Source organism: Acyrthosiphon pisum, chromosome A1 (genome assembly GCF_005508785.2).
Source record: "Acyrthosiphon pisum isolate AL4f chromosome A1, pea_aphid_22Mar2018_4r6ur, whole genome shotgun sequence".
Taxonomy (NCBI): Eukaryota; Metazoa; Arthropoda; class Insecta; order Hemiptera; family Aphididae; genus Acyrthosiphon; species Acyrthosiphon pisum.
In genome coordinates this window covers 168,099,031-168,111,746 of record NC_042494.1, presented here as the reverse complement: position 1 = coordinate 168,111,746, position 12,716 = coordinate 168,099,031, and the positions used below count along the sequence as shown (strand labels likewise).

General features: G+C 28.7%; 1 protein-coding gene across 2 annotated transcripts; it reads left to right on the top strand.

Annotated features, from left to right (window-relative positions):
- Nucleotides 1-759: 759 nt before the first annotated feature.
- On the top strand, nt 760-8,533 carry LOC103310903 (vesicular glutamate transporter 2.1-like). 2 transcript variants are annotated; one of them, XR_003838934.1, is made up of 5 exons: nt 760-1,074; nt 1,750-1,877; nt 3,000-3,140; nt 4,752-6,758; nt 6,848-8,533. XR_003838934.1 is itself a non-coding variant. In XM_008190387.3 (4 exons), exons 1-4 carry the CDS (start codon nt 807-809, stop codon nt 4,950-4,952), a joined length of 738 nt encoding a protein of 245 aa, XP_008188609.1. In that variant the 5' UTR covers nt 760-806; the 3' UTR covers nt 4,953-8,533. The 2 variants fall into 2 exon arrangements, 1 of the variants encoding a protein (XP_008188609.1); XM_008190387.3 differs by having other exon boundaries at nt 4,752-8,533.
- Nucleotides 8,534-12,716: the final 4,183 nt, after the last annotated feature.

The following is a 12,716-nucleotide window of genomic DNA, read 5'->3' as shown; positions in this document are numbered from 1 at the left end:
TGAAATATGTAACAACCTGTGCTTTCAGATTTGTGGGCATCATTATTTGGTCCGGTTTAGTTTTATCCAATAAATCGTAATTCCTATACTTATTTAAAATAGTCTGATCCAGTTTATAGTAGTACTTTGGTCTGATAAATAAAATCAAAATATATTATATTCAAGTAGGGTTAGTGATTATTTTTATATTTGGTCTGGTTTCGATCTTATTCCTATGCCTACATTTTTAAAAGTCTGTTCGGTCTCGGTCTTTTCTAATTCGTTGTAAATAAAACGGTCCGTTCGTTCTGGCTTAATTTTTATTTTATCGGTCTGGTCCGGTCCGGTTTTGGTCTTTGTTTAAATGTATCAGTCCGGTCCGGTCCGGTCCTGGTCTTTGTTAAAATGTATCAGTCCGGTCCGGTCTAGCTTCATTTTTATTTTATCGGTCCGGTCCAGTCCTGGTCTTTGTTAAAATGTATCGGTCCGGTCCGGTCTATAAAAAAACGGACCGTGCAGAGCTCTACCTTCAATATTAATAATATTATTATACCTTCCTTATTAGTAATTAATAAAATAAAATTATTGATTTTAATATTTTATACTGATGTTGATAGGAAATTTCCGAAAAAAAAATTACATAAATGTCGGTAGATGAATATATTAATTATTAACATTGTTAAATAATTTTTAAACACACAGGGATAATATAATTTAATTATACTTTTTTTTTGTATTTTTCAAACTTAAGTAAATTATATATTTTGGCATATATAAATACTTATTTAACGATTTATTTTGCACAAAATCCGCCCTGTAGACTAATTATGTTTGTGTTTTCACTTTCACAGACTGGTTACATCGGCGCTTTGCCTCATCTGCTGATGACCATAGTGGTGCCCCTTGGAGGTCTGCTGGCCGATCACATACGGAAAAACGGTATCCTGTCCACGACTAGCGTCAGGAAGATTTTCAACTGCGGAGGTTTTGGCATGGAAGCCACGTTTTTCCTCGTGTTGGCCAACGCCCGCACGCCGCTCATGGCCACGATCGCCTTGACCTGTGGCGTGGCGTTCAGCGGTTTCGCCATTTCCGGTAAGTGCTGTGAACCCGTCCTATATCTCAGTATCGCACAACTTTGTCCAAACTTTAACAGTTAGCGGAGAAACCACGTGTGGACCAATCGATGTACAATGTTGACCGATATAACCCGTTTAGACCACATTATACACACCTACATAGATGAACAGTTAATATTTACAGCATACTTGCAATATTTTAAGCGTTTTTAGGTTCCAGGACCGGTTCTTTTCTAGTCCCTGGTTTAATATTACGGTACTTGATTCAAGCTAATCAAAACGATATAAAAGTTTGATGTGATTGGTATAGAACTTGAGCTGAAAATATTTTAATTTTGAAAACAATTTTCGATTCATTAACAAATTCAATATAGGTTCTAACTGAAGAAAATTTTAGCACTCGTTTATTAAATCAAAACAAAAACGAATGTACCCAGTGATATTTACCCAGTTTATATTTTAACTGTTTATAATGTTTTTGTTGTTTATAAGAAATAATAACACATAATGTAAAGTCGCATTTACGAAAAATGGAATTTTGTTTGTTTGCGTTCCACAAATTTAAATTTTATTCAGATTTGTTGACCCAGACATTATACTTTGAATTGTACATGTCCGTGTTTTATTCATGGCTCTAATGTGGTGGTCAACCAAAAACTGTTTAAATATGAATTATTATTTTAACTTACAGGGTTCAACGTTAACCATTTGGACATTGCGCCGAGATACGCTAGTATACTGATGGGCATATCGAACGGAATTGGTACGATAGCAGGGCTTCTGTGTCCGGTCGCGATCAACATCATCATCAGGCACAAGGCACGTATAATATTATACCATGGTCGTGAATTTCAGTATTTGCATAACTAATATCTATATCAGACGTAGAAAAACATAGCAGAATGATGTGTGAATAAATGCGTTATAGAGTACCTAACCTAACCTAACTTATGGATGATAATTGAAATATGAAATTGTATATTTCGGTGATTTTATTATGTTACTCAAATGTTATGCTTGTTAGTTATTATTTTCGATATTTTTGTTTAGTATATTAATCAATACATATTTTGTTTCTCTTTTATTAATAGTGAATAGTGATAATCCTCACGGGCGCCATGGTTAAGTTAGGCTAGGAGCCATCCGCCACGGTTTATAATCTGATTTAAGTACCCATTACATGTTAGGAAGATTCGTATTTATCAAAAGATCATATTGTCTTGATGAAATGAAGGTTTAAAATATTTTTAGAATTTTGTTGTACGTTTTTCACATGTTTAAGTGCATATTTTTAGGTTATTAATATTTAATGGCCAGGGTGTAACAGATATAACTGACTTTTGGAATAACTTTTGTTTTAATCAATATTTAAACATTTTTTTTGATATATATTTTATAGCCATCTGCGCTACACGTGTAATAAAAAAAAATTATTTTTATTTTTTAATACCGAAAATGAAAAATTTTAAATTTGATTAAAATTTTTTTGAATAAATTCAAAATAGCCAATTTGTGAATCTGATTATAAGAACTATTTGGATGGTAAAAACATTTATCTAAATCAAGTAGTTTATTTTTTAGAATTTTTTTTACATATCAGTATTTTTTGGATTAAATTAATTTGGAACGCTATAACTTTTTAAAAAAAATTATTTTTGGAAATTTGCTAACATTGGTATATTTCTAAAACTATTTACTAATCCTATAAATTTATCAATTTTTGTCATAAATTTAAGTAGCATAATTTTTTTTTTTTTTGGTCAGTTCTTTCTGTTACAGTCATAAATAGCAATATTTTTTATAGTTTTTTAAGTCCTGAACTCTGATTGAGATCCTGTTGGTGCAGTTACCCCGATAAACCTTTTTTTATTAGATGTAATAATATGACGTATTAATATAGTAAAGATGTTCTCACCAAGATTGGTTTTGTAATTGTTATAGACGAGGCAGAGCTGGAGCGAGGTATTCATACTGGCCGCCGTCATTCACTACATTGGGGTGGTGTTCTACGCAATATTCGCTTCTGGAGAATTGCAACCGTGGGCCGAGCCCAAGGTCGAAGAAGATCAACAAATGGATGAGGTAGGTTTGACTTGAGCAATATCATTAAGGCACAAAATATCCCCAGAACAGCTTACTCCAAAAGTCCATTAATATTTTTAAGATTTTCCATTTTTTTTTCAATTTCAATTTTCGTGAAATAATAGTACTTCCAAAGCTAAATTATATAATTTCAATAGAAGTTTATTTGTGACTCATTAAGATTATTTTTATTTAAGCCAATTTTTTTAAACTCAATAATAATAATATTATGGTGATTAGGCCGAGGTGGTTATTACTAAAACGTATTTATTTCCTAAGTAGTTAACCGAGTAGTTGCTTTACCAACTGGAAACTATCATGGAATTAGGCTACTTGGGTTTTTAAATAAATTATATTATTTTAAATTTCAATGCAAAATAAAATAAGTTCTGCCATCTAGCGGACAAATTGTCCTTTATAGAGTTGTGTCAGTTTGGCTTAAAAATAGGTATCTATTATATTATTTTACTAAAATATTTTATTAGAAACGAAAGTTACTTCTTTATAAGTTAAGGGTTAAACTGTTCTGACGTTATGTGTCTCGCAGTATAGCCAAAAGTTTATTATTATTGCTTTATAGATTAGCACACAGATATGTATTCTTGTAATGCAGTAAATGTGGATTGCACCATTATCTATAAAGTTATAAAATATATAAACCAACATATTTAAACGACTTATAAGGATGAGAAAATTAATAGGGGGCAAGTCATGTGAAAACATTTCACCCCTTTGCAGTGGTCCCACATAAAAAATAAAAATAGATTGTCAAATAACCAAATTTTTTTTTGTTATTTTAATAATTTTTTGTTATTATAATTTTCTAATTTCTTCGTTAAAGTTATAATATTGAAAATAGTTAGATAACGTGTGTATATTGTAATTATTTTATAATCCATTTAACGTTAGACACTCTTTATTTAAGAAAATACTAACATTTTTGAAAATATTTCTTTTACATAATTTGAAGTCTGTTATTTAACAACATTTTGGAAAAAAATTATATTGTTTACTATTATTTATCTTTTTATTTTTTAAGTGTTTTACTCTTTTAAATGAAAACGTGAATTTTACTTTCATATTTCAAAGCAGAATATTATTTATTTATTCGATCTTTCGATCTATATAAAAATCAAATTTTGAGCAAGTATTTCAAGTTTATAGATGACCGGAGTAGTTAGATCAAAATTATTTTGTGTTCCCGCCCTGTTCCACACATCTAAACTTTAAGTACTAATAACTCATAAACTACAAGTCCAAGATTCGATTTTTATATATTAAAGTAAGTACTCCAAAAAATATTCTGATTTGGAATAAGGAATTAAAGATGAATGTTGTCTTTAAAAAAAGTTAAACATTAAAAAACGATGACTATAAAAGAAAATATTAAAATATGTTTTTATTTTCAAAAAATGTTGTTTTAACTGCTTAAATTTATGTAATAAAATATTTCCAAAAACGTTAATAGTTTTTAATAGAATGAGTGACTTACGTCAAATGGATAACCCGTGGTAAACTAAAGCTGAATTTTTTAATTGTGGTGATCAGACGGTTGAGACGTCTCAGACGTGTCGGTTTTAATAATATATTAATACGAAAAATGCACAACAGGTGAGCGTCGACAAGAAGAGTAAGCTTACGTCGTACGGTTCGGTCGAACAGTCGTCGGGCAAAGGGTTCGTGAACGCTGGCCTCAACACCAACTGCACCATCGGCGAGACCGAACCGGCGCCGCCGACCGACAACCCGACAAATCCGTTCCTGGCCAAGCCCACCGCAGCCACCACCAATCCGTTCGCTACCTCCGAGTGATAATCTGATTATTAATGATAAATTATTGATGTAACGGATAATTCGAGTTCGGATCGCGCTGTCGTCACGTCGATTATTACTACACGGATTATAATATTATGATATAATGATAATAATAAAAATTATTATTATTGTTACATTGTAAAGGTCGCAGGAGGTACTTCGCGAGCAATAATACCGTTAATTGCGTAGTCTCGATTGCACGTAGTTGTTTCGTAGGTATTAAAATAATAATTTTTAGGTAGATAATATTACTAAAATCGATTTTCTCTCAATTATACAACTATTATATAGTAATAATTATAATAACATAATAATAGTATTATCGTACACACTCGTCGTCTCATCTATATATTGAATGATACTATTATTATAATATAATAGAACCTAGAACATGAATTTCGCGTTTATCGATACAATGTAGCGTAAATCGTAATAAATTTGCATTTATCGATTTTTCCAAATTAATAATTATTATCTTAATATTATAATATACTGTCAATTTGTTTTTATACAATTCCGAATAATATAGATTCCGTCTTGTGACGGATGTAAAATATAATATAATATTGTTATTTATTATAATGTTTATACAGCTTGGTCGGCTCGAAAGTGCTCGGCTTCAACGTTATAATAATGTGTAATATTATAATATATTTTATAGATATTTATTACTTCACCTTAATATATAGGTAGGTAATATCGTATCTGAACTTATGGTACTTACGTATTACCCGGTACTTGGTTTCACACTGTTTTTAAACTCTTAAATATTAATATCAAGAATACTCGAATAAAATTTAATAATCATAATTATGAACTTAAAATATAGTACAATATTATTTCAGTTGCACAAAAAATAGTAAAAAAGTTTGTTTTGAAAAAACATAACTATATTCGGTACAATTAAAACACTTAGTTGATAGTATCTTAAGTTATTTATGTGTTTCTTTATTAAGAAAGTTGTGTGTTGGAGGGACAACAATAATATTGCAGTATCTATATCTTTTGAAATTGAATCAAATAAATTGTTCAAATCAGCGGGATTATGACGTTACACGAAGTGTAAACTTTAATTATAGGTCTATAAAATTGTCGACCCTGTGCCAATTAACGTTTTATTAGTAAAAAATGTATTTACACACTATTATGTCATCGTCTATAGTCTGTTGTGTGTTGTTTATTTAATCACGAATTGAGCTAGGATGAAATACTATTGTATCCTGGTTTTCGAGTGAAACCTTTCATGTTCTGAAAATGTTACCAGCAGTGTAGAATTTCATGACCATTTGACCTCTGTAACTGCAAGTTGATATAGTTAAATATTTTTCAACTTAACGGTAATACCTAACAAACTACATGGAATGATATTCATAAGATAAGCACAGCTAGTTCAACCAATTAAAACACTGGGATTTTAACACGTCATGACAGAGTGTAAATAGACGCTTTAAATGTTTTGTACGATTTTGTTAATGGTACACCGAGTGATCCATTTAACGTAAGACACTCGTTGTTTTAATAACTATTAACAATATTTTAACATAATTTTAGTTCGTTAAAAAAACAAAATTTTATTGAATAATTATATTTTTTATTATTTTTCATCGTAATTATTTTTTAACAACATATATAAATGACAACACGCCATTTTAACTCCTTATTTCAAAGCAGAATATTTTTTGAAGTACTTTGATAATTAAAAATAAAATTTTGGACAAGCAATTTATGAGTCAGTATTTACAGTTTGGATAAACGGAGCGGAGTGGCACAGGGGTTCCCAGCAAAATTTAGTCGTTCAAAAAAGTAAAAAAATTTCAAAATTGACAAAGATAATATTTTCTAAAAATGTTTTTTTGTAACAACTTAAAATTATGAATTACAAATCGATACAGGTACCAAACTACGGTCTGTGGACAATATGTAAGTACCATAAATTACGATGGTGCGATGATCGCATAATAATGTATTCTGTCAATTTCTTTTTATACAATGTAATAATAGATTATATTCCTTAACGGATGTTAAATAATTATAAAATTATGTGTTAATGTTTTATAAGCTTCGTCGGCTCAAATGCGTTCGGCCGCGTTTTATATAATAATAATATAGGTAGGTACTATATATACGGATTAGGTTATAGCGGCTTAGGTTAGGTTAGACTTTTCCGAACGATTGTTATATTATTATGATGTACGTTTTTTTTCGTCTAACACAAAATATTATATTGTATTAAGGTAATGCTTATTCTCGGTCAGAATCGAACGCGTGTTGAAATGTGATTCGATAATGGTCATATTATAATAATAATATGTATAATACCATCACGGCGCATACGCATAATATGCGTTGAAAATAAGTAGTTATATTATTATATCGAATCGTCATCTGCGATTTTTTAGTTGGGATTCTTTGCCGAAACTCGTCGTGTGATTCGTAATAAATATATAGGTGTATTATGTATGCATAATACTAAGTATAAAACGGTTGTATGGGAACTGATGACGTTGCTGAGATGATAATATAATAATTTAACGTCTCTCGTCCGACGCTCACCCATATTATGGCCAGCGTGGTTTAGAGTAAGACGTGTTATGTCTGCTAAAAAGCGCGTAAATTATTAGACGATTTAAATACCTGCAAAATATGGAAAATATGGTGTATAATATAATATTATAATATAGTCACTATATTATGTAGTTATATGTTAGTATGTCCATCGCATATTTCGTATGCGATGAATGCCTTTTCGAAATTCGTCCTACTGTGATACAATATAACATAATAGTATTTTATTTTATGCACGCCTGTAACTGGGCCGGCCGGGCTATATATTTTCGTTGTTCCGATACAACCAAAATGTTGGACTTAAAATACAACGATAATATTATTATAATAGTACCTATGTGTACGACGAATAACAGTAAAAATATTATGATATTGTATTGCTCCCCAAACGACTCGACGACCCGCCGTGTCGGGATGAAAATCAAACGTCGCAACAAGTTGATTTTTTTCTAGTGGTTGTATTAAACGTTTTTATTTACGCATAATATAACTCCTTCCAGTTTTTTCTGCTAGTTCGATTTGAAATCGAGTAAACGATAAGATACTTTTGAGAAGTTTTTTGAATAATGTCAATTAAAACACATAAATATGAAATATGGTTCTGTTGATTTCTTCGTCGGATATTAACTAATGTTTTCTTTTGTAAACAAAATAACTAATATGTCTTAACGTAGACGAGTATACTAAAACAAAACAAAAAACTGTTTAGGTCGCGCACACCAATATACCATAACAATAATTCTTCAGCTTTCGCGTTTTCTATCGGTGAAATAAGAAAACGATCACACGAACTTACACCATTATAAGACGTATATATTAATATTGTTCATCGTCATAATATGAATTCTACTCGCTTTGAATACTCAACGCGCTTCAATAAAAATTCAAACCAATGATATAGTTTACTCAATGTTCGAACTCAAGTAGAACCAAAATCTCGAAGAAAACAGTTTGGTCATGTATAGCAAGTGTAAAAATATATGAAAGTAGAATGTGCTGCGCGGACATCGTTTTAAAAAAAAAAAAAAACGGTTTTCTTTTCAAATGTCCATAAATTAATAAACTAAATAGCTACTTTATCATAAATCGTGTTTCCGTTTTTGGAAAATTCGCCTCTACGTAGTACCTATTTATAGCCGTACCTATAGGTACTTTTCGCGTCCATGGCCTCGGTGTAATAATATAATTTAGTAATAAGTATAAAGAACTAGCGGAAATGTTTAAGGTCATTATAGATTTTAAGCGCCTAACGTTAAAACAATATTGTCAATTTTGTCCTTAAAAAAAAATCTTTATTCGTATTGTATTGTATGCACAATCGTTTACGAAAAGCTATAAATACAGTTCAGGAATAAAAAGTTAATGTACCTATCCTACTAGTTCATACATTTAAAAACAGCCGAGGTCATTCGACTTAACCAATTTTTACTATTCGTTTACGTAAATTTACCGTTCTCAAATCATTATCTATTCACTCCTATTGTTTTAATTATTTTATGAAAACTTAAAAATTTATAATCTTACCAATGTTATGCTTATTATAGATAATATATAATATGTACGTATTTATGATTATTATTATATATTGATATAAAATTTGTTGTTTATTAAACGGATATTTGTAATTATTTTATAATGTATTAATAATATTATATTTATTTAAACGGTTAAGAATTAATATTAATAATATACGATTAAGACATGAGATAACTATTTCGGTAGTTATCTCAAGGCTGACACGACAATAAATTAGGATTAAGTTAGGTGTTAAGGAATTTGTTTTTATTCGTTATTTTAATTCTAATTTTTTTTTTTCAGTTTATTAGGATTATAGTAAATTTGATTGTTTTTGTGTTTTATTATTTATTATTTTTCGTTGATTGGTTAGGTATTTTGTTTTGTTATGCTTTTCGGTTCAAACAGTGTTTGGTTACACAAATTATATTACTCTCAACACTCTGAACACAAAGATATGCCTTAATTCTGACAATAATAAGTCGATAATAAAATGATAATAATTAAACGATACGGACGAATTTAAATGGCACTCGTTATATACACAAAAATGACGTTAAAGTCACCCACGCAAGATAAAAAAAAAATATTACAATACATTTCCTGAATAAATATAATAATTCGCACTAAAATAAAAACTAATAATATTTTCACACTGCACTAGTTACTCGAAAAGCACATACGAATAAGGTACTTCAATAAAAACTATAAACGAAAATATATAATAATAATATGTTATGTAATATTTTATGATAGATGTAATTTTTTGTTATATGTTTAATATAGGTAACTATTTAAGTGTAAATAATAATAATATAAAAATGTAATGTTTTAAGTTTTTAAGTCGGTTATACTATGTGTAAGAACACTATTCGCGTTTAGACGATTTAACTGTAATTTAGACTGTAAGTATTTACCTAATAACATGACTAAACAAATATTTAGTCATGCCTTATAATATAAATTATTATTACTATTGTATTTTAGGCTAATCAGTAATCACAATAATTCTCGTTATCGCTTAAACGTAAACGCGTTAGATGCTCCATAAAATAATTATTTATTTACTATTAATTGTTTCGTGACAAAAAGTTTTTTTTTCTATAATAGTTATAAAAATTTAAAATATTTTATTTATTGCATCAATAAAGTCAAATAATATAATATTTTAGGTAACAACTTATTTTTCGTTCTAAGCTAAATACCTAATAACAATATTTAAAAAATAATTTTAAACAATGCCAGTATTTAATAATAGTACGATAATAGTCGGATGACTCGTTTTAATTCAATTTTCGCGACAGTTAAACACATTCAATAACATTATATTGTACTCGTAATATTATAGGTTCGTACATTAGCGAACACTTACTTAATTTCATAACACAAAATCTGTCATTTATTCTCCATTATCTGAAATAATAATAATATTTCGTACCTACGCTTATTAGTGGGAATACCTTTTTAGACGATGCACCGTCCGTAGTTAGCCGTTTTAGATGACAGTGCCTTTGAGGTTTTAATTTTCCATAAAAATTTCATATACTTATCTGTTAAACTTAAAATATTTGATAACGATTTTTTTTTCTTAAAAAAAGGGAATCTTTGCCCCCCGCACCTCATCATCCGAATAATTACATCCCCGAGTATAAAACTATAATATTTATCATCGTACTATAATTTAATAAGACGACAAATAAATAATATTAGTTAGGTACTGTATGATATTATTGTGTTTTTTTTTTTTAAATATTGGTTAATTCGACTCCGATAAGTTTTGTGTTATACTTATCATTCTTAAATATATTATCGTAATTGGTGTAAAATATGACATTATGTTACGCATAGGTAACATAATAATATTATAAAAACAATATATTATAATCCGTTCCGTTTCAAACTGTTCATAACAGCGGAACACTTTTGTTTTCGAGTCAAATGTTTGTATACGTCTTAAGAAATTTTACCATTATAATATAATTATATTGTGCTTAAGAAAAAAATAACAATTATTATTATTATACGACACAGACATAATAATATACAATTTAATATGTATCTACGTAAAAGTGTTGTTATATTATATACCTATTTATAGTACCTACCTACCTAAAAAATGTTTAACCATTCTTACCACTTAGCCATATCCGTTCGATATAACTTTAAATGTATTTTAGCGTTTCGAGATTATTATAATTATTATGTACTTTTCATTGTTCTTTGATCATCATAATAATAAAATGGTCTTAATATTATATTGTTGTTAACCTTTGTCCCCTTTCGTTGACATTACCCGTTTACACACTATAGTCTATATTGTATTATTAGTTTATTATAGATTTCAATATATCAATATAATATTGTACCCAACGTAATATTGTATTTTTATTGATTTAATAATTCGATAAATTTATTCTAATGCTATAAATAATATACGTTTTCAGTCATATTTATACAATTTAATATAACATATTAATTAAGAAATGCCATTAACGATATACAATTAATTTACATTTAGTCATGTGTAACATTTTAAACATTTTAAACATTACAATACATAAAACATTAAACAATTTCGATTTAAATTTTTTTTTTTTTTTTTTATCTGTAACTAATAATATATTTCAGGTATCTGTGTATACGTCTTAATCAACGTCGATTTTTCCGAAAAATCGTACGGTTAATCATGTGGAGATGCACTACCTATAGGCTATAGTCGTCATGGCGTACAGCGTTCTATCTGCTGCAGGTTGCGTGTAGCATAATATTAATGAGAAGGGTAAGGTCGAATAATTGCACTCGGTTCAGAAAAAGGTTAAGTTTGTATAATAATATTGCATTCGGGTTTTTAAACAATTAACGTTTGGATCACCCTGGGTTTAAAATATTATCTCAATATTCGAATTATAACAGTCGTTCCGATAGTTATACATAAAACCTATTTTTCAACAGATATAATTTTAGTCAAGTACCTATACAGTTCAAGACGTGTTCGATAATCCCAAATGAGAAACCGGATTGACCATCGGTATCGATGTTATAATATTTGGTGGAAGACATGAGCACCAAAATGAGATAAGAAAAAAAAATTGTATCTTATGAAAGTGCCAAAATCTTAGATACCTGTGTGCCACGGCTAATAGATATTAAATTTAGAACCTTATATTATATTTTAACAATTTGTAATTGACAATTTTTGATCAGATCGAAAAATTCAACCAATTTATTAAAATTAAAATTTTATATTTATAATTTATTATTTTATATTATATTCATTGAATAATTTTTATAAGATTGACATTTTTAAATAACTAGGTACTTATTAGAAATATTAATTTTGGCGCATATACAATATTAGATTGGCGCTTATGTCCTACAAATTTTGACGCAAATGATATGTCATTTTTGTACTTTTGGCGCTTATGCATAAGCATATAGTCATACATAATATTATACTGAGTGATTTTATTTACCTATTGAAATTATTTATTTGGCTGATAAACATATTATTAGGTACTTACTGTGTAAATGCGCGTTCACGAGTTCTCGAATATCGAAACGATAAGAAATAAGTATCTACTTTTACCTCATAACAAACACAGTATAAGTATAAATAAATCTAAAACGAAACTCTACACAAAATGTGTTAAGTACACCTTTTATAACTGAACTTCGTAGATA

Bases quoted from the DNA above. Each gene is read 5' to 3' on its own strand.
- LOC103310903 (XM_008190387.3), top strand. From the start codon at position 807: ATGTTTGTGTTTTCACTTTCACAGACTGGTTACATCGGCGCTTTGCCT. The intron at 1,075-1,749 runs GTAAGTGCTGTG...TTTAACTTACAG, and splicing joins CAGCGGTTTCGCCATTTCCG to GGTTCAACGTTAACCATTTG. The intron at 1,878-2,999 runs GCACGTATAATA...TAATTGTTATAG, and splicing joins ACATCATCATCAGGCACAAG to ACGAGGCAGAGCTGGAGCGA.